This window comes from Mustela nigripes, chromosome 13 (assembly GCF_022355385.1).
Source record: "Mustela nigripes isolate SB6536 chromosome 13, MUSNIG.SB6536, whole genome shotgun sequence".
Taxonomy (NCBI): Eukaryota; Metazoa; Chordata; class Mammalia; order Carnivora; family Mustelidae; genus Mustela; species Mustela nigripes.
The window spans coordinates 61,611,658-61,634,132 of NC_081569.1; the positions used below are offsets into that span (position 1 = coordinate 61,611,658).

At 36.8% G+C, this 22,475-nt stretch overlaps 1 protein-coding gene across 2 annotated transcripts in view; it reads right to left on the reverse strand.

Annotated features, from left to right (window-relative positions):
• The window catches only part of TTBK2 (tau tubulin kinase 2), a 177,395-nt gene that overhangs the window by 129,505 nt on the left and 25,415 nt on the right, over positions 1-22,475 (reverse strand). The window contains exons 2-3 of one of the 2 annotated variants that reach the window (XM_059372637.1): positions 4,851-4,986; positions 524-671 (exon numbers count right to left, since the gene is read on the reverse strand). In XM_059372637.1, the coding sequence (XP_059228620.1) occupies positions 524-671; positions 4,851-4,919 (217 nt within the window). In that variant the 5' untranslated portion in view covers positions 4,920-4,986. Of the gene's footprint in view, positions 1-523; positions 672-4,850; positions 4,987-22,475 lie in introns of those variants that run through there. The other variant, XM_059372638.1, reaches the window with a different exon arrangement.

The window sequence follows — 22,475 nt, forward strand, 5'->3', positions numbered from 1 at the left end:
TGCCTTACAAAAACACTTTCTAAGGCAGAATGTTTCAGCTAATTCACTCTCTCATCCAGACTCACTATGAAAAGGAATTAAAAAAAATAAAAAGAGGGGTGCCTGGGTGGCTCAGTGGGTTGGGCCGCTGCCTTCGGCTCGGGTCATGATCTTGGGGTCCTGGGATCGAGTCCCGCATTGGGCTCTCTGCTCAGCAGGGAGCCTGCTTCCCTCTCTCTCTCTCTCTGCCAGCCTCTCTACCTACCTGTGATCTCTCTCTGTCAAATAAATAAATAAAATCTTTAAAAATATATATATATAAAAATAAAAAAATAAAAAGAAAAGGAATTCCCACAGTCCAATTAGCCTAAGCAATTAATATTTCTACTACTACTAGCTAGTGATAAAATTTCAAAGAGAAAAATACTAAGCATTGTTTATACTGAGCTGACACCTGATTATTCAGTTAATAGAGGATGTAAAGACGTTCAGAAAGATAAAAATAAATTATAAACTGTCTGGTATATCATACAAAGCAGCTTACCTTGTAGTTTTTTCAAAACAGCCACCTCCATTTTCAGAACTTGTTTTGGTTGTTGAGCTGATTCTACCTTCAGAGCAACATTTTCCCTGGTAAGCATGTCCAAGGCATCGTAAATTTCTCCAAAGCCCCCACCCCCAATCTTCCTCAACTGCACAGGAAATAAGAACATACACACATACAATTACTAGAACATTCTAATTGGAAATCAACTCATCTCTTATATTGAAAAAATAATATATAATGTTATTATCCCTATTTGAGGACAAAAGATCTCAATATTGTTAAATTAATTACACATATGTCAAGAAGAAAACAAATGCCTAGAAATAGCATCAAAACTTTTCTCACAGTTTTGCCCACAAAAGGTAATGAAATTATCTTAGCCACAACTTTAAAATTTAGTCTACAGCCAGCATTAAAAATGTCACAAAAAAGCATAATATCTCAAAGTTTTACTTCCCACAAATGCCCCTCAACAACCAGATATGTTCTTTTAATTCTAAGGCAATCATTTGAAGACTTTTTAAACCATGAAATCTTTTTGCCAACTGAAAGCTTATCTGGAATCCAGCTGAGATGCATATGTGGGGAGGTGGGAGTGGGGCAACCAGAGCCCAGCCCTCTATGCATCACTTACCCTCCTCTCTGACTCCAAAGAAGAGACAAACTCCTGTCCAGAATATGCTATATAACTATATGCCCAAATAATATGCTCAAATACTAAACATTAATCAAATAAAACACTTTCAACCAAAATTTAATATCCTTCCTGATAAAATGTGTTTGCTTAACTGGGGGAATACCAGGATCTCTGTCTGAGTATCACAGGCAAGTTCTCAGGTGTCAGTGACAACTTAGCCTATAGAGCTACAACCACCAGGGTGGGTAATATATTTCATGTTAGATACAGCATGGAATTAGCCTTCTTCCATTTCCTGAAGGTCCTCTCCCTTCCACATTATCAAACATCTAGGATGTGATATAATGCCAGAAGCCATCACTAGAGGCACACAGTCCTAAACTCTAAACACGCCAGAGGACTCACTTGAAGTTCTACTTCCTTCAGCACTGGGTCCATTCTGATTACTAACTTCAGGCTGATTTTTCTATCTTCTGAATTTCTATAGTCATTTGCTTAATTATTTAATTACTCATTTTTCTAGGCTAAACACCTCAGATATCACTTATATTAATACACTGGACAGTTTTTTAACTTTCCACTGTCAATGTCCTAGCCCCCCTAGTGAAACCAAGCTTCTTCAGAGAGAGTCACTCTTTTCTATTTTTTTGTTTTCCTTATTTCGAGTGTCTAAGTGGTAACTACATAATTATTGCTAAACAACTATTCAGTGCTTTGTATATAAGAGCCATAATCCTTTATTCCAGTGGGTGATAGGAAAAGATACCATAAGGAGCTACAGTATGAACTCAGGATTAAAATAAAGTTTGAGAACTTCATTTCAGTTAAAAAGTTTTTTGTTGGACCCTGAACAATACTTACAATTCTTAACATTTGCCCATTAAACAAAACCTAGTATAACTTTAAAAACGCATAAACAGTACAAAAGGGACACCTCTCTAATTATAGACTGTACTGAGAGGTAGCTTCATGTTTCACTTTACAAAAAGACCTTACCAAATAACAGAACAAAAAAATCTACACCAAAGTAATGATTTTGTACCTTGGTCTATTCCTATGTCACTTCAATGATAGTGGAACATCAATTTTTTTTTTTTTACTGAGCTCGTCAAAGCACTAAGACATCATTAATGCTATAAGGCAAAGAGCTAAAGACAGTTTAGTATGATGGGGGGGTAGTCAGATTAGGGAAAGTATAGAGATAAGTGGCAGACTTTCTTTACCAAAGACGGTATCAACAATATCAACAAACCCTTTGCTCTTCTTTAGCGTGACCCTGCCATTCACCCATCAACAATCAGTCCATTCCCCAACCTCTTAACTCTGGGTAAATCTTTTGACTGCTTTGACCAGCAGACCACCAGCCCTGAGAATAGTCCTTAACAGCCTTGTTGCTTTTGTTTCCTGTCACTCAAAAGCCAGCTACTATGTAAAAAGTCTGACCATCCTGAAAAGACACAGATCTCTCTGTGGAGAGATCCTAGAAAATAAACTACTAGGGATGAAGGGGAGTGGGTAAGAGAACAAAGGACCTCCAAGTCACCAAACAAGCCATTTGGGAATGGATCCCCTAATCCAAACAATCCTGCAAGTACCACATGGTTGAGACAAACCACCAAGCAAACTCTTCTCAAATTCCTAATCCACAAAATTATAAGCAAATTAAAAATTGTTTTAAATCTCTAAGTTTTGATGTAGTTTGTTCATAATGATAGATAACCAACACATCATCCCTAAAAATGGGCCTATGATTTCTTACTAAAATGCCACTATACCTCCCAATATATGTATGTTCCATACATATATTAAGTCTAATTATCAGGACAGAGCAACTATGCCAGGCGTAGCTGCATTTGTCACCTTTTGATATGTCTACTAGAAAAAGCCAAATTGATTATAGCACTTAACACAAAACACTCACCAAAGCAACACTCATTCCTGACTTACATAAAAGACTACTAACTGTTGGAATTTCCCTACATCAATCCATGATGACAACATGGTTCTTTTCTTATATTTACTCAAGTAAATTTTCAAAGCCTACTGAACTGCCTAACTGGCAAAACACTGTAACCCAGATACAATATTTGTAATTCTAAAGGACCAATCTTCTTTTTCTAATCTGTGATAGAGTAAGGAAACCACTAAAATAACTTTGCTAAACCTGCTAGTGGAACAAAACTTTAATAAAAGATGGTAGCGATAAAATATATACTTAAATATATCTAAAACAAAAATTGTGTCTTTAAGAGCAGGAAAGATGATAGATTCCAGGTCTAGGGCAAGGAAGACTTCAAAAGACTTATTATTAGGATCAATTATTAGTTGAAAAGACTCAAGAGACAACATGAATGGTGTCCCCTAGTCAAGTGAGAAAATTTGGGGATCAATACGGATAATATCTACAACTGACTGAAACATTAAAAGATGTTTAAATCCATGAATTCTTAATTGTATATTTTTTTAAATTCCATTGGTAACTTTTGGAAAATGATATGGCGGCAATTCATTATTCTGAAAACTGGTCAATTAAGAAATTATATATGTATTGCTTTCCTAATCAAAATGTATCTCAGGGTAATCAAATAGCTGATGATAGGAAATTTCTCTTTGTAGACATACTTCAACTAAAAATATGAAGGAATGACAGAATGTCACAATCTTCAATTAATAGACTTAAAAATGATGATCAACAGTGCTAAAATGATCATGGGCTATAGGACAAACAATGTCTTAACAGATGATAAGACATTCTGTGCCTCCTATTGACAGTTCACAATACCCTTTACAAAAAAAATGCCACCTAAATAAACAACCCTGAACTCAGATCTAACTGAGCCTCAATAGCAGTATGCATAAAACACGAGACAGTGAAACATGTTAATACCACATGGAAGAAATCAGAGGAATCGAAACTATGGGAAATTCTACAGGCAAATGATCTACTTCCTTCAATTAAAAAAAAAAAAGGAAAAAAAGAAAGATGAAAAGAAATCTAGAAATTTAAAGAAACATAAGTGATGTCAACCAACTGCAACACCCCAGCTTTATATGGATATGATTTAAACCATTAAAAATAATTTACAATGGGGAAATGTGAAAGTTAAAAGGATACTTAATATTAAAAAATTCTTACTTTTCTTAGCTGTGATAGTATTATGATTACATTTTTAAAAGAATTTTTATCCTTTAGAGATACATAACCCAAGGATGTACAGAAAACATGTTAAGGTAAAAGATTTGCTTCAAAATATTCTGGGTGGGAGGTTAAAGAGAAAACAAGACTGACTACAGAATGGTAACTATTTAAGCTGGGGCATGAGTACATAAAGGTTCCATTAAATCAGTCTTGCTATTTTTACGTATGCTTATAATTTTCCTTAATAAAAGGTTCAAACATTTTTAAAAAGAGAAGTACACTGTATGGTATTTTTGTTGTTGTCGGTTTGTCTTTCCTAAGTACACTTTGATCTACCTTACTCAACATTACCTATCAGAAATTAGGAACATTTATTACTATATAAAGCAAGAATTATGGTATAAACAGGATTTAATCATAGGAAGATAAATGAAAATATGCTTTAGGTATATAAGCAGTATATTTATTATTTTCTATGGAAATGCTACTTTTATCAAGATACCAAAAATTATCCCCTGATGTGTTCTCTCTCCAAGATGTGTACCCACCACTTTCCATCTTTCTTTGACCAGGATTCCAACACTGAGAATATCCGGTTGCTCTCCTCCTCCACTCATTGCAATTGACTGATGTGATAAAACGGCTATACAGGCATCCAGCTCCCAAGGATGGTTTCCATTTAACCTAAAACAAAGCAAAACAAAAAAAGAGCAGCAGCATATCAGGGCTCATTAAATAACAAACATTCCAGGGCCAAGTAGCACTACTAATTCTATACATTAATTAGGTTACTTTGTTGGAAGCGGGGTAAAAACCCCACAAAACTCAGTTTCAAAATCTGTTAAGTGCATAAAAAAAAAGTACTTATCTTTCCATTACAGATATCCATGAAATTGCTAGACACTACAAAGACATTATGATACAACACAGATATAATTTCAAGCACTGAGATTGCTAGACTGTAGAGCAAGCATGGTGTCAATGGCAACTGACCAAGACAGATCACTGTCTTTACTAAAACATATTGCTAAAGAAAAGGACATGGTACCTAACTTACTTACAACAGCTTATCTAGTTTAATAGGTTACAACTTAGAGCTTAACATCATCCAGAGCTAATAAAATTTTAATATTGTACATAATGCATTCAAAGTGCACAGAAAATAAACACAAGCCACAGAAAGGGCACTTGATCAATTCCAATACAATGATACTTTAAGAAAAAGAATAATATGTATAGCATACCTATAGAAAATGAAAATACAGCAGAAAAAGCTGGTCTAAAGAAGATGAAAACTGTAACTTTATGTTACAGAACAAACTAAAGAAACGTTTTCTAAAAAGCTTTAAAACAACATAAATCGTAATTAGAAAAGCCCTTAAATGAGAAAGCTAGATAACAGGAAGACTTAAAAAGAAATCTGAGCTAACTCAGAAAAGGACCAGAAATGAAGACTCAACTAGAAGAGACATAAGAGAAGACACCATATAAATTAGGGAGGAAAAAAAGAAATAAAATGAAAAAAAATTAAAAAGATATTTAAAAATAAAAGTGATAAAAGACAAAGTAAATACAAAATAGATATTCTAGGAGCCCCCAGCCCTAAAAAAAACCCCATGCAATGAAATAGAATAAATACTAACCACTATAATTCAAAAAATTTCTGGAAATTAAAAAAAGGCTAAATCTATTTTTTAAAAAAGGCCAAATCTTCATATTGAAATGGTGGTATATCACATACGTGGGAAAACAACTCAGAAGATCAACATCAACACACAGTCTCCTAAAACTACTGGATTTTAAGGAAAAAATTTCATTGGCATCTGCACAGATAGTCCAAATTATTTAGAAGAGAAAGAAAAAGACATTGGCACTGACCAACAAGAGACACTGGCATAAACAGTTTACACCAGCAGACAATGAAATTATATACTTAAATACTCAAAGAAATAAAATGCAAGCCAAGGATGTTCCATACAGCCAAACTAACTTTCACGGCTAAAGGAAACAAATGGTTATACAACACAGAACTCAAAGAACACTGTTCCCAGGAAATGCCCCCTGGGAACCATGTAACAAGTATCAGACAATCAAGAAATTATGATAGAAGATCTGGCATGAGGAATGGCCTGAAAAGGCCTAAAAGCAATGATAACCCAGTAGCAATGAATGAACCCCTGCCTTCAGACTGTGTACTTTAAACATCAATTTCTCATTTAAAGAAATCATGTCCCATCAAGGAAATAAAAATCAAAACCACAATGAGATACCACCTTACACCAGTGAGAATGGCAAAAATCAACAAGATAGTAAACAACAAGCATTGATGAGGGTGTGCAGAAAGGGGAACCCTATTACACTCTTGGTGGGAATGCAAGCTGGTACAGCCACTCTAGGAAACAGTATGGAGTTCCCTCAAAACGTTAAAAATAGAGCTACCCTACAGCCCAGGAATTGCACTACTAGGTGTTTACCCCAAAGATACAGAAGTAATGAAATGAAGGGGCACATGCACTCCAGTGTTCATAGCAGCAATGTCCACAATAACCAAACTGTGGAAGGAGCTGAGCTATCCCTGGACAGATGAAAGGATAAAGAAGATGTGATTCATATATACAATGGAATATTACTCAGCCATCAGGATGAATACCCACCATTTGCATCGACATGGATGGAACTGCAAGGGATTATGCTGAGTGAAATAAGTTAAGCAGAGAAAGACAATTATCATATGGTTTCACCCATATGTGGAACATAAGGAATAGTGCAGAGGGCCACAGGGTAAGGGAGGAAAAAATGAATGGGAAGAAATCAGAGAAGGAGACAAATGATGAAACTCTGGACTCCAGGAAACAAACTGAGGGTTACAGAATGGAGAGGGTTGAGGGGATGGGGTAACCAGGTGATGGGTATTAGGGAGGGCATGTGTTGGTGATAAGCACTGGGTGTTATATGCAACTAATGAATTGTTGAACACTACATCAGAAACTAATGATGTGTTACATGTTGGCTAACTGAACAGAATAAAAAATAATTTAAAAATTAAAAAATTAAAAAATATTTTAAAAACAATTAAAAGAAATCAGGCTCCTTGGAGAAATGGCTTATTCCAGGTCTGGCATAGGAAACTGTATAAAATGAACTTGGGACATTTATCAAATCAGAAAGCAAAACATTAAAATTCTACTACAGGCAAGTAAAAGGAAATCAGAAACAGAAGGGATTCTTATTTGCCAAATTTCTCATTTGAGTATATATAAGAATGCTCAAATAATGGTCACAAAGAATAGTGACAGCAATGATTGGAAAATATAAAAAATATTAACACCTTTGAGTTCATAACAACATTCAAAAAAGAAAAAAGAAAATTACTCTTTGATCAACCTTTGAAGTTGCTAGGGTACAACTCACTATTCTGAACATTGATAAAGAAATAAAGAATCATGGATTTATCACGCCTTTCTGGTAAGAACAGTATCTTGTGGAAACGAAGGAAATGAATTTTTTTCCTCAGAGAATAATCATAGATAATAAATGTTACAAGAACTGATAGAATCAGAAAATCACTATTTCTAGGGGTGCCTGGGTGGCTCAGTCAGTTAAGTGACCAAGTCCTGATTTCCACCCAGGTCATTATCTCCAGGTGTGAGATCCAAACCCAAGTGTGGGTGTGCAGCTTATTTAAGATCCTCTCTCCCTCTGCCCCTTCCTACCATCCCCCTCCCTAAAAATCCCAAAAAACCTCACCCATGATAGCAGATTATACCTGGGTAGCTTGAAGAGAACACACTGTATTTGCTAAGTGAATGAAAAATATTCTCTTTGAACAGAGAATTGCTCTTTGAAATATTGCTTTGAATATTGCTAGGCATATACATAATATGTGTATACATATGTATATACATATGTATATTCCATACAATGGAATATTATTTAGCCTAAAAAAGGAAGGAAATTCTGTCATGCTACAACATGAATGAACCCTGAGAACATTATGCTGAGTGAAATAAGCCAGTTACTAAAGGGCAAATACTCTATGAATCCACCTATATGAAGTATTTAGAGTAGTTAAACGAATGGAAACAAAAAGTAGAATGGCAGTTACTAAGGGCAGGAGGAGAGGGGTAAAAGGGGGAGTGGTTGTTCAATGGGAACAGAATTTCAGTTCTGCAAGATTGAAAGAATTCTGGATGTCTGTTCTACAATGTGAATATACTTAACACTAGCTATCTGTACACTTAAAAATGATTAAGGTGGTAAATTTTATGTTATGTATTCTTTACTGTAGGAAAGAAAAAAGGGGAAGAAGGGGAAAGGGGGAGGGAAAGGAGGGGAGCAAATAGGGGGAAGGGGGAAGTGGGGAAAGGGAAAGGATGGTATGGGCCCCTGGTGGGGAAACTGATAGCATTCAGCATGATAATATACATTAAACTCTAATTCAAGAATAACACTTCAAGGAATCTATCCCAAAGGTATCATGACAAAAAAATGTGTAATGCCTTTTTCACAAAGCTTTTTACTATAACACTACTTAAAATCACAAGACTAGAAAAAACCTAAAACCATCAATAGGGGATTAGGTTAATATAAAATGGTTCATCTAAAAAAGGAGTGCTAGCCCAGAAATAAGAGAGATACTGATAAAGTGATTTTTAAGAGAGATATTGATAAAGGATTTTTCAGGATATATTAAGTGAAAAAAAGCAAGATGGAATAAAATGTTTACAGAATGCTACCTTTTGTATAAAAGGAAGGTAAACATCAAACTTATTAACTTATTTCCTCTTAAAAAAGAAAAAAAGATAAGCCAAAAAATGATGAAAATGATTCTCTATGGCAGAGGTCAGTGTTTTGTTGGTAAAGGGCCAGACAGTAAATATTCCAGTCTTTTCAAGCTATATAATCTATGTCATAGCTATTCAACTCTGCCGTTACAACACAAAAGAAGCTATAGATGAAATGTAAACAAATGAATATGGCCATGACAAAACATTATTTACAAGAAGAGCTAGGCAGCCAAATCTGGCCTGCATGCAAGCTGTTGTTTACCAATATTTTCTCAAAAGAAAGGAGAAAACAGGATAGAAGGGGTAAAACTTCTGTGAATCTATTTTTTTTTTTTAAGATTTTATTTATTTATTTGACAGAGATCACAAGTGGGCAAAGCGGGAAGTGGGGTAGGGGAGGGAGCAGGCTCCCTGCTGAGCTGAGAGCCTGACACAGGGCTTGATCCCAGGACCCTGAACCTAAGGCAGAGGCTTAACCCACTGAGCCACCCAGGCGCCCCTGTGAATGTTTTGTAATACAGTTTTGATTTTTAAAAACAAAATCACTGGGGCACCTGGGTGGCTCAGTCCATTAAGTGTCCAACTCTTAGTTTCATCTCAGGTTACAATCTCAGGGTGGTGAGATTGAGCCCCATGTCCGGTTCCATGCTGGGCATGAAGTTGGCTTGAGATTCTCTCTAACCTTCTCCCTTTGCCCCTCTCCCCACCCCCATCCATCCTCCACCCCCTACTGTGGATACTCTCACTCCCTCTAAAAATAAAGAAGATTTTGTTTATTTATTTGAGAGAGGAAGGGACAGAGAAAGGGAGAAGCAGACTCCCCCCACAACCCCGCCCTGGTGCGGGACTCAATCCCAGGACCCTTAGATCATGACCCAAGTCAAAGGCAGATGCCTAACTGACTAAGCCACCCAGAAGCCCCAATAAATAAATCTTTAAAAAACAAAGTAAGGGAGCTCCTGGGTGGCCTCGTCAGTTAAACTGCTGCCTTCAGCTCAGGTCATGATCCCAGGGTCCTGGGATGGAGCTGCACATCAGGCTCCTCGCTGAGCCAGGCCCCTGCTTCTCCCCTACATGCCATTCACCTTGCCTATGTTTGTTCTCTCCCTTTCTCTCCCTACCCCTCATTGCGTCAATAAATAAAAATATTTTTAAAAAATTAAGACAGAATCATTGTTTTACATAAGAAAAAAAATATTCTTATACTCCAAATTCAAGGAAGGACAACAGCAGGCATCAGATCTGGCTTTAAACTCATCCCAGTCTATCAATAATAGCTACAAATCAGTGACCACACTTCAGAAAGTCAACCAATCAGTAGTAACAGCAACACTCCATAACCACATTCATCGCATAACAAAGTTCAACCGCTTACTTCCTAAACACTCCCACTTCAATCCCTGAACTAGACGCCTCACAGCTCTCCCTCGCACAAAGAGAAATAAATTTAGTATTTGGTTCAGATATTGAGGGCCTCTTCCTTCAAGACAATTAAAAGATAAAATTAAATTTAAAAAGAAAAAAAATTGCCAAAAATGGCAGGGGGGACAATCTCTAAGTATTTAAAACAGACTGAAACCAATACCCCGTTGCATTCCAAGTTTGCAGCATAACTACACAGAAAAATAATACAAATGGCTTTGAAATACAGTATTTTGATTGTACATTCCTAGTGCAATATATCTAAAGGAATAAAATAACCGCAAAGAAATGTTAAACCTGTATTTAGTAGTGGGGCACCTGGTGGCTCAGTCAGTTAAGTGACTGACTCTTAGTTTCAGCTCAGGTCATGATCTTGAGTTGTGAGACTGAGCCCCCCATGAGGCTTTGCCCTCAGGTCTAAGTCTGGTTAAGATTTGCTCTTTGTGCTCCTTTACCCCACTCACACGGATGAAGCTCTCTCTCTAAAATAAATAAATCTTTTTAAAAACCTACAGTTAGTATTTATATGGTTAGGAATAATATCAATTATGTTATTTTAAAATTATTATAAGTATACTGCAGGACACAGCAAAAAAGTGATTACATTTTTTTTAGCGTAAAGAGATATAAAAGTCAAAGATGTAAAAATTCTGAAATCCCACAATAAAGAAAATATGAAAAAAAGTCATGACCTTTATTTAAATACATACTTCACAATTAGCCACTGAGAAATTCTAGAAGCAACACAGGGCAATGGCATTAAGCATCCCTTAGTATTTAGATTACAGTTACCAAGTACCATGTCCCTCAAAAAAAAAAAAAAAAAAAAAAAAGAGGAAAGAAAAGAAAAAGAAAGCTCCTTGGACAAATGACCACTTCTAAAACTAGGCCAGGATATGGAACACCTGTGTGGCTCAGTGGGCTAAAGCCTCTGCCTTCAGCTCAGGTCATGGGGTCCTGGGAATGCCCCACATAAGGCTCTCTGCTCAGCAGGGAGCCTGCTTCCTCCTCTTTCTCTGCCTGTCTCCCTGCCTACTTGTGATCTATGTCTGTCAAATAAATAAATAAAATCTTTAAAAAAAAAATAAAAACTAGGCCAGGATATATAAAAGATAAACTTAGAATCTCCCTATGCCTGAAAGCAGGGAATATACACACCAAACACTAGGGACAGATCCAGGTTTTATGGGACCTCAAGTTTACGTTAAGCTGGGCCTTACCTTAAAATCTTTCTTTTTTCTTTTTCTTTTTCATTTTTTTTTTTTTTTACAATTTTACAAAACCTATATCACCAATAACTAAAGCCTTAATCCCAAAGCCTTGAAAGAAGCCTATACAAATAAAGAACTCTGATGTTTAAGCTTCCTTATCTTCAAAGAAAATCCTTCTCCACTGAAGCCAAATGGTAGGGGCTCACACTGGTTTAAGGTAAGAAAAATTTGACAACCAAAAGAATAATGACTGGGGCTAAGTTGTTTAAGCAGCTGACTCTTGATCTCAGGGTCACGCTGAGCACACACAATATGGAGCCTACTTAAATAAATAAATATACATGAGTTCATAACAATACTCAAAAACAACTCATTAAGGGCACCTGGGTGGCTCAGTCATTAAGTGTCTGCCTTGGGCTCAGGTCATGATTCCAGGGTCCTGGCATTGAGCCCCGCATCGGGTTCCCTGCTCAGCAGGAAGCCTGCTTCTCCTTCTCCCACTCCCCCTGCTTGCGTTCCCTCTCTCACTGTGTCTCTCTCTCTGTCAAATAAATTAATAAAATCTTAAAAAAAAAAACTCATTAGACATGAACAATTGCTAGAGCACTACTTTATTACTCTGAATATGGATAAAAGGAAAATAAACCAAGCATTTCTCCTGCATTTGCAGAATTAAAAATCCACCACTCTGCAAAACCTAATAAAATGATGAAGGCAATGATGGATAAAATTCTTAGGTAAAAAGTTAGCTGATATAGAACTTAATAATAGATGGATGAGACTAGTAATATACTTAGACTCACTGATCAATATTAGCATTTCTAAAAGAGCTGATATTAAACAGCATACTTTGAGAACTGAACCAAGGTTCAGACGCACCTCCCAGGTCCCAAACTGGCTACTCAGTACACATTTGGGACAGATCTGAATATAATTTCAAAGTCTTTGAAAACTGGACTAATATTAAAACCAACATACATGGAAGGCTAGTCAGAACTTGCACACTGAACATAAGCGAATACCTAAAAATTTTTAAATATCAACACTCTTCACAGATTTTTTAAAAGATTTTACTTATTTATTTAACAGAGAGAGACAAAGCAAGAGAGGGAACACAAGCAGGGGGAGTGGGAGAGGGAGAAGCAGGCTTCCCAGCAGACCAGGGAGCCTGATGCGGGGCTCAATCCCAGGACCCTGAGACCATGACCTGAGCCAAAGGCAGACGTTTAACAAATGAGCCACCCAGGCACCCCTCTTCACAAAATTTAAATAAACCTTAAGTATCATAATTTGTTAAATGTCAAGGATACAATCCAAAATTACCAAGCATAAAAATAACAGGAAAAAGTCCCAAATTACATATGAAAGCAAAATCAATAGACGTAAATGCTAAAATGACACAGATTTAGGACCCATAAGACACTTTAAAATAGTTACAATAAAAATGCTCCAAGAAGGTGAACATCCTAGAAATGAACAGGAAGATATATAGTCTCATTTAAGAAAAAGAAGACAGAAATAAATGGAAATCTTAGAAGTAAAAACACAGTAAGAAAAATTCTAAATGTCACTGGATGGAGTCAATGGAAGAATGGAAGTGTCTAAAGAATAAGTCAGTAAACCTGAAAACAGGAAGGATTTTTTTAAATGAACACAGACCCCAGGAACCCCAAGGACCAGTGACCTTATTTATTTCAGAGAGAGAGAGAGAGCAAGGTGGGTGAGGGGCAGAGGGAGAAGGTGAGAGAGAGTCCACAAGCAGACTCCTCACCAAGTGCAGAGGCCGACATGATGCTCCATCCCAGGACCCCAAGATCATGACCTGAGCCAAAACCAGGAGTCAGCTGCTCAACTAACTGAACTACCCAGGTGCCCCAGGTTGAGTGTCTTTAAGTATTAATTTCATTTGATTGATGGGTTGCTCAGATTCAGGTCTCTGACACTAAATGGATATCCTACAATTCAGTTCAATTCTGACACTAAATACTCAGAATCAGAGAAGACCCTGCAGGTTAAGGTACTCAGTTCCACAAAACTGCACAAATCTCAGAGTATAGCCCCAAGTCCTGGATGTCCCAAAGCCACACATGCTTTGCCTGGCTGGCTACAAATTTGCTAGAAGAACTCACAGAATTAATGAAAGTGTTATACCTACGATTACCATTTTCTTATAAAAGATAAAAATCAACAGCCCAAAAAAGAGGTATATTTGACAGGTCGGTAAGGGTTCCAACCACAGGAGTTTCTGTCCTTGTGGAGTTTGGCTGTGCCACCCTCTCAGTCCACATGTTCACTAACCAGGAAGCTCCTTAAGCCTTGTTGGCCAGGGTTTTTAATATCAAGGTTCATTACATAGGCATGTGTGAATAAATCACTGACCATGTACAAGGATGTGGAGAAAGGGGAACCCTTTTACACTGTTAGTGGGAATGCAAACTGGTGCAGCCACTCTGGAGAACCATATGAAGGTTCCTCAAAAAGTTAAAAATAGAACTGCCCTAGGACCCAGCAATTGCACTAGTAGGTATTTAACTAAAGGATACAAAAGTACTGATTTGAAGGGGCACATGCACCCCAATATTTACAGCAGCACTATCAACAATAGCCAAAGTATGGAAAGAGCCCAAATATCCATTGACTGTTGAATGGATAAAAAAGATGTGGTGTATATACACAATGGAAAATTACTCAGCCATCAAAAAGTATGAAATCATGCCATTTGCAACAACGTGGACAGAACTAGACTGTATTACCCTAAGCAAAATAAGTCAGTCAGAGAAAGACAAATACCATATGATTTCACTCATGTGAAATTTAGGAAACAAACAGATGAACATAGGGGAAGAAAAGGAAAAATAAGATAAAAACAGAGGGAGGCAAACCATAAAAGACAACTACAGAGAACAAACCCGAGGGCTGCTAGAGGAAAGGTGAGTGGAGGGATCCGCTAAACAGATGATGGGCATTAAGGAGGGCACTTGTGATGGGTACAGAGTGTTATATATAAATGATGAATCACTACATTCTACTGAAACTAATATTATACTATATGTTAACTAACTTGAATTTAAATAAAATAATGGAGGAAAAAACTATCTTATTTCATTAAAAAAAAAAAAAGCACTGTCTATGTAACTGAAATCTTCAGTATCACTCTCTCTGAAGGTCAGAGGTTGAGAGGTAGGGCTGGAAGCTCCAACCCTATAAATCATTTGCTTGATCTTTCTAGTGACCAGTCCCCATCCTGAAATCTAGGAGCCAGAAGTTACCTCATCAGCATAACAGACATTCCCATCACTCAGGAAATGCCAGCCTCTGCCAGGAATTGGAGATAAATCAATAAATGTTAAGATTAGTAGACCATATATAAACCAAATATATTTTTTATTGTTCTGAAGTACTGTTGCGACAGGGATGATGAAAAATCCAGTTATAATTAATGGATTTACCTACTTCTCCTTTCAGTTTGTTAATTTTTATTTTATGTATTTTGGTGCTCTTTTTAAGATGTATACCACATTTATAATTACTTTGTAAATTGGCCTTTCTCTGATTATGTGAAAGTTCCCATTCATCACTAGGGATCTGTTTTGCTCCGAAGTCTACATTGTCTGATACAATTATTGGTACTTCAACTTCCTTCTGATTAGTGTTTGCATGGTGTATCTTTTCCCCTTCCTTTGCTTTTTAAAATTAATAAATAAGCTTATTTATAATGATATTTTTTACAATAAAAACACATGAAAATCACAAGTTATACAAAGAAATGGATGTATAATAAAAAACCAATATAGACAGGAAAAAAAAGATTTAATGAAGAGATAAATATCAAATAGACAACTTTACTTCTTCTGAATTCCACTTTGTCATGCACACTGAATTGTAACTGAACAGTGGCTCTCTCTTCAGGAGGTCCTGTACTGGAAATTCTGGAAACTGGTAATTATATTTTGATAAGAGTTTAAAGTTAATCATGTGGGGTGCCTGGGTGGCTCAGTGGGTTAAGTCTCTGCCTTCGGCTCAGGTCATGATCCCAGGGTCCTGAGATCAAGCCCCGCATCGGGCTCTCTGCTCAGTAGGGAGCCTGCTTCCCCCACGCTCTCTCTCTCTCTCTCTCTGCCTGCCTCTCTGCCTACTTGTGATTTCTGTCTGTCAAATAAATAAATAAAATCATTTAAAAAAATTTTTTTAATTAAGTTAATCATGTATTTCCCTGTAGTACTTAATCTTAATGCTGCCTTAATATGAAGTCACATTCAGTCTACTTTGAAGTGAAATAGCTGTAAGTTAATCTATTCTGCTGGGCCACAAAAATGTCATCAATGTTTTCCTGATATATGTGAATGTGTCAGGATTAAACTATTTTTTTAATCAAGTTTTTAATTTTAATTCCAGTTTAGTTAACATACAGCATTATATTATTTTCTACTGTACAATATAATGACTAAACAATTTTGTACATTACTCAATGCTCATAATAAGTGTATCCTTTTTTCAATTTTATTTTATTTTTTCAGTGTTCCAAGATTCATTGTTTATGCACCACACCCACTGCTCCATGCAATATGTGCCCTCCTTAAGTGTACTCTTTTTTTTTTTTAAAGATTTTATTTACTTATTAGAGAGGGAGAGTGTGAGTAGGGTAGGAGCAGAGGCAGAGAAATAAGCAGATTCTGCACTGAGCATGGACGCCCAAAGGGATGTTGATCCCACAACCCTGAGACCATCACCTGAGCCAAAATCAAACATGGATGCTTAACAGACTAAACCACCCAGGCACCCCAAAATATTTTAAACTGAACAAAAATTGGGACGCCTGGGTGGCTCAGTTGGTTGGACGACTGCCTTCGGCTCAGGTCATGATCCTGGAGTCCCGGGATCGAGTCCCGCATCGGACTCCCAGCTCCATGGGGAGTCTGCTTCTCTCTCTGACCTTCTCCTCGTTCATGCTCTCTCTCACTGTCTCTCTCTCAAGTAAATAAATAAAATCTTAAAAAAAAATAAAAAAAAATAAACTGAACAAAAATTAAAATCTGACAAAAACTAAAATCTGCAGGATGCAGCTAAGACAGTGACCAAAGGGAAAAGTATACCACTGAAAACATTCAGAATGAAGGTTCTAAATGCGTGGCTCAGTCGGTTAAGCATCTGCCTTCAGCTTGGGTCGTGATCCCAGGATCCCGGGATCAAGTCCTGTGTCAGGCTCCCTGCTCAGCGGGAAGCCTGCTACTCCCTCTTTCTCTGTCCCTCCTTGTTTGTTCTCTCTCTCTCTCTCGCATAAACAAAATCTTCAAAAATAAAATATTCAGAATGGAAAAAAAATCAAAAATTAATCATCTAAGCCTCTGCCTTACAAAGCTAAAAAAGAAAGAAAGAAACACCAAGCACAAGGCAAAAATATAAAGTAGAAATTAAAGCTACAAAAACAATAGAGAAAGTCAATGAAATCTAAAGTCAGTTCTTCATAAATACCAATAAAATCCATAAGCTTTAGAAAAGCTGCCAAAAGAGGGACACCTGACTTAGTCAGTTACAGGTCTGCCTTTGGTTCAGGTCATGATCCCGGGTTGTTAAGATCAAGTCCTGCATTGGGCTCCCTGCTTGGCGGGGAACCTGATTCTTCCTCTGCAGTGCTACTCCCCCTGCTTTGTGCTCTCTCTCTCACACACACAAATAAATAAAAATACTTTTTAAAATAAAGAAAGAAAAACTGCCAAATGAAGAGAGAAAACACAAATTATCAATATCAGGAATGAAACAGGAGTCACCACTCCACAGATATTAAAAGTATAATGAAGGAAATAAGAAGAACACTATACACATAAACTGAACAACAGTGGAGCAACTCATCAAAAACCATAAACCCAACAATTCACCCAAGATAAAAGGAAGAGCCTGAAGAGTCCTATTAAAGGAACTGAATTCATAATTTAAAACCTTCCCAAAAAAGAATCTCTGGGTCCAGAGATTTTTTCCTCCCCAATGACAAATTCTACCATATTCAAACATTTGTGGGGGATGGCACAGGGAGAAGGAGATAGAGAATCTTTAGTAGGTTCAGAGCAGCCTGGAGCCCAACTCAGGGCTCAATAAGCCTGAGACCATGAAGAGATAAATATGAAGAGTGGGACACTTAACTAATTGAGACACCCAGGCACTCCTACCACATTCAAACATCTAAAGAAAAAAATAAATAAAACAAATCCATACATCTCTTCCAGTAAAAGAAGGGAAGGAAACACTTTTCAAATCATTTATAAGGCCAGCATTACCCTGTTACCAAAACCCATCATAAAACTGGGGCAAAAAATGTAATTATTAGTGTGGAAATTTTATAAAAATACATTATCGAAAAATAAAAATACTCAAAGACAATACAAGAAAATAACAAAGCAATCGTTCTCATGAACAGAGTTACAAAAATTCTTAAAAAAAAACTATTAGCAAATTAAATCCAGCAATACATAAAAATAAGACACTCTAACCCCATGTGACTTATCCTGAAGGGAACAAAACTGATTCAAAATTTAAAAACCAATTAATATATCCATCTGATTAATAGTCTAAAAAAGAAATCACATAATCTATCGCGTGATATGAGAAGCATGTGACAAAACTCAACAGTCATTCATGATATAAATTCTCAGTAAACTAGGAATAGACAGGAATTTTCTTTTTTTTTTTTTTTAGGATTTATTTATTTTAGAGAGAGAAAGAATGCATGCGTGGGGTGGGGGGGCTAGGAGGGTAGGGGAGGTAGGCAGAGGGAGAGAGAGAATCTCAAGCAGACTCCCTGCTGAGCAAGGAGCCAACTCAGGGCTCAATCTCACAACCCCAAGGCCATGACCTCAGTGAAAACCAAGAGTGCAACGCTCAACCAACTAAACCACCCAGGTGCCCCTAGAAAGGAATTTTCTTAACCTGATAAAGGGCATCTTTAAAAAAAAGTTCCTTGAACTGATTAATAGATTTAACAAAATTTCAGTTGAAATTTGTCTCTCTAGGGCCTTTTCAAGGCCCTAGAGAGACAAGCTGATTGTAAATTTATGTGGCTAGGCAAAGGAACTGAAATACCCAAAACATTTCCAGAAAATATTAATAAAGTTGGAAGAACCACACTACATGATTTTAGGACTTAACTGATAAGGCTACAGTAATCAAGCCAGTATGTTACTGGCAAGGAAGAGACATATATAGAGATAAGTGAGTAGAACGAAGAGCCCAGAAATAGAGCTACACAAATATAGCTAATTAAATTTCTTTCAAGACTTACTTATTTATTTGAGAGAGAGTGAGAGATAGGGCACATGTAGGGAGGAGCAGAGAGTGAGACAGAACCCCAAGCAGACCCTGCTGAACACAGAGCCCAATCCCGGGCTCAATCTATGACCTGACATCATGACCTGAGCTGAAATCAAGAATCAGACACTTACCCCACTGAGCCACCCAGGTGCTCCTGGCTAATTAAGTTTTTAACGTTTTAAAAATTTAGATATAATTCACATACCATAAAATCCATTGTTTTAAAATATACAACTCGGGGCACCTGGGTGGCTCAGTGGATTGAGCCGCTGCCTTCGGCTCAGGTCATGATCTCAGTGTCCTGGGATCGAGCCCCGCATCAGGCTCTCTGCTCAGCGGGGAGCCTGATTCCCCCTCTCTCTCTGCCTGACTCTCTGCCTACTTGTGATCTCTCTCTCTGTCAAATAAATAAAATCTTTTTAAAAAATTAAAATTAAAAATAAAAAAATAAAATATACAACTCAATGGTCTGTAGAATATTCACAAGGTTGTATAATCATCACCACTACCTAATTTCAGAACATTTTCACCAGTCTCAAAAGAAACCCCATACTTATTAGCAGTCACTCTCTATTCCCTCCTTCCCTCAGCCCCTGGCAACCACTAACCTATTTACTGTGTCTATGGATTTCCCTATTCCAGGCCAACTGATATTTGACAAAGACACAAAAGCCATTCAACACAGAAAAAATAGAATTTCTAACAAATAGTGTTAGAACAAGTGTGTATCTGTATGTAAAACTTAACCTCAATCTAAACCTCACACCGTATACAAATCTTGCCTTAGAATGTATTACAGATATAAAAGTATAATGTAAAACTTTTAGAAATAAACTTCTGAGCATATCTTTGTGCAGAGTTTAGGACATGATACTAAAGCACAATTCATAGAAGGAAAAACTGATAAGCTGAACTTCACCAAAATTAAAAACTTTTACTCTGTGGAAGACACTATTAAGAAAAGACAAACTACAGACTGGGAGAAAATGTTTGCAAACCACAACCAAGGGCTTGTATCTGAACATATAGAGAACATTTAAAATTAACAGTAAGAAAACAAAAGAACCAATTTAAAACTAGGAAAAAGACAGATGTTTCACCAAAGAAGATATACTGATTGCAAATAAATAAATGAAAAGTTGTTTGACATCACTCACAGTCTCCAAAAATTACACATTGTAGTTACATGTATATGACATTCTCAAAAAGACAAAACTATAGCGACAGAGAATAGAGCAGTGGCTGCCAAGGGTTAGAGGCAGGGTGAGGGTATAACTCTAAAGGAATAGTATGAAAGAGTTCACAAGAGGTACTGGAACTACTATGAATACTATTATGAACTATTACGATTATAATAATTATGGTGAGGATTACATGAATCTACACATGTACTAGAACTCAGAACTGTAGAACCCAAAAGTCATTTATCATATATTATTTTTAAATTTAAAAATTTCTAATTTATAAAAAAATCCTTATCTAAAAAGGCTAGTAAAATATTCCTTCCTTTTCCAACTGTGTCTCTGTATAAGGCCATATTTTCTTCAGATGCGTCAACCAAAGCAACATATTGCAACAGAATGAACACAGAAGTATGAGAATCCAGCAGTCTTCTATCATGCCAGATATTAAAGAGACTTGAAAAAACATAAAACAATGCCACTCATTTCACCAATTTGCTTTTCTATTCTGAAAACTATTTGAAGCCTATTAGATGTTAACATGTAAGTTTTATTATTTTAAAATAAATAAATTTAAAATATGTTTTAATTTCAATAGAGTATCATCACATATAAATCCATGCTAAAATAAAAACAGAAACAAAAATAAAAAATGCTTTTAGGGTCCTCAATGAATTTTAAGAATAGTAAGAGGTCATGAGACCAAAAAGTTCAAGAATAGCTAAATTATGTTACAGAGATCTGTAACAGAAATTTTCCCCATTAAAAATCTTGATTTAGGGGCGCCTGGGTGGCTCAGTGGGTTAAGCCGCTGCCTTCGGCTCGGGTCATGATCTCAGGGTCCTGGGATCGAGTCCCACATCGGGCTCTCTGCTCAGCAGGGAGCCTGTTTCCTCCTCTCTCTCTCTGCCTGCCTCTCTGCCTACTTGTGATCTCTCTCTGTCAAATAAATAAATAAAATCTTTAAAAAAAAAAAAAAAAAAAAATCTTGATTTATGGTATATAGGGGTGCCTGAGTGGTTGTTAAAGCCTCTGCCTTCAGCTCAGGTCATGATCCCAGGGTCCTGGGATAGAGCCCCACATCAGGCTCTCTGCTCAGCAAGGAGCCTGCTTCCCCCCCTCTCTCTGCCTTCCTCTGTGCCTACTTGTGATCTCTGTCAAATAAATAAAATCTTAAAAAAAAATCTTGATTTATGGTATACAAAGTTATTTGAATGAGTAAACTTTTTTTAGAGTTTCATTTTTATTTGTTTTATAATGTTTTCTAATATACCATTTTGTAGTTTTGTTTTGTTTTCATCATGGTAAGTGTACTCTTTAATCCCCATCACCTATTCCACCCCCCCACACTCCTCCCCTCTAGTAACAATTAGTTTGTTCTCTATCAGTTATTCTCTATCAGTCGTTCTCTAAAGTTAAGAGCCTGTTTCTTGGGACGCCTAGGTGGCTCAGTAGGTTAAGCAGCTGCCTTCAGCTCAAGTCAGAATCTAGGATCGAGTCCCACATCAGGGTCCTTGCTCAACAGGGAGTCTGCTTCTCCCTCTGCCTGCTCTGCCTGCCACTCCCCCTGCTTGTGCTCTTTCACTCTCTGACAAATAAAATCTTAAAAAAAAAAAAAAAAAAAAAGCCTATTCTTGGTTTGTCTCTTTTTCCCCCTTTGCTCATTTGTTGTTTCTTAAACTTCATGTATGAGTAATATCATATGGTATCTGTCTTTCTCTGACTGACTTACATCACTTAGCATAATACTCTTTAGCTCTAACCACATTGCTGCAAATGGCAAGATTTCATTCCTTTCTTAAGGCCAAGTAATATTCCAGTGCGTGTGTGTGTGTTTGTGTGTGTGTTTCTTCATTACCCATTCATCTATTGATGGATACTTGGACTGTTTCCATAGTTTGGCTATTGTAAATAATGCTGCAATAACTATATGGGTACATTATCTCTTTGAATTAGTGTTTTTTGTATTTTGGGGGTAAATACCCAAATGTGCAATTACTGGATCATAGTTCTATTTTTAATTTTTTGAAGAACCTCCATATTGCCTTCCACAATGGCTGCACCAGTTTGTATTCCCACCAACAGTGCAATAGGGTTCTTTTTTCTCCACATCCTCACCGACACTTTTTGTTTCTTATGTTTTTGATTTTAGCCATTCTGACAGGTGTGAGGTGATTTGCAGTTTTGATTTGCATTTCCCTGACGATGTTATGTTGATCAACTTTTCAAGTGTCTGTGGCCATTGGTATGTTTTCTTTGGAGAAATGTTT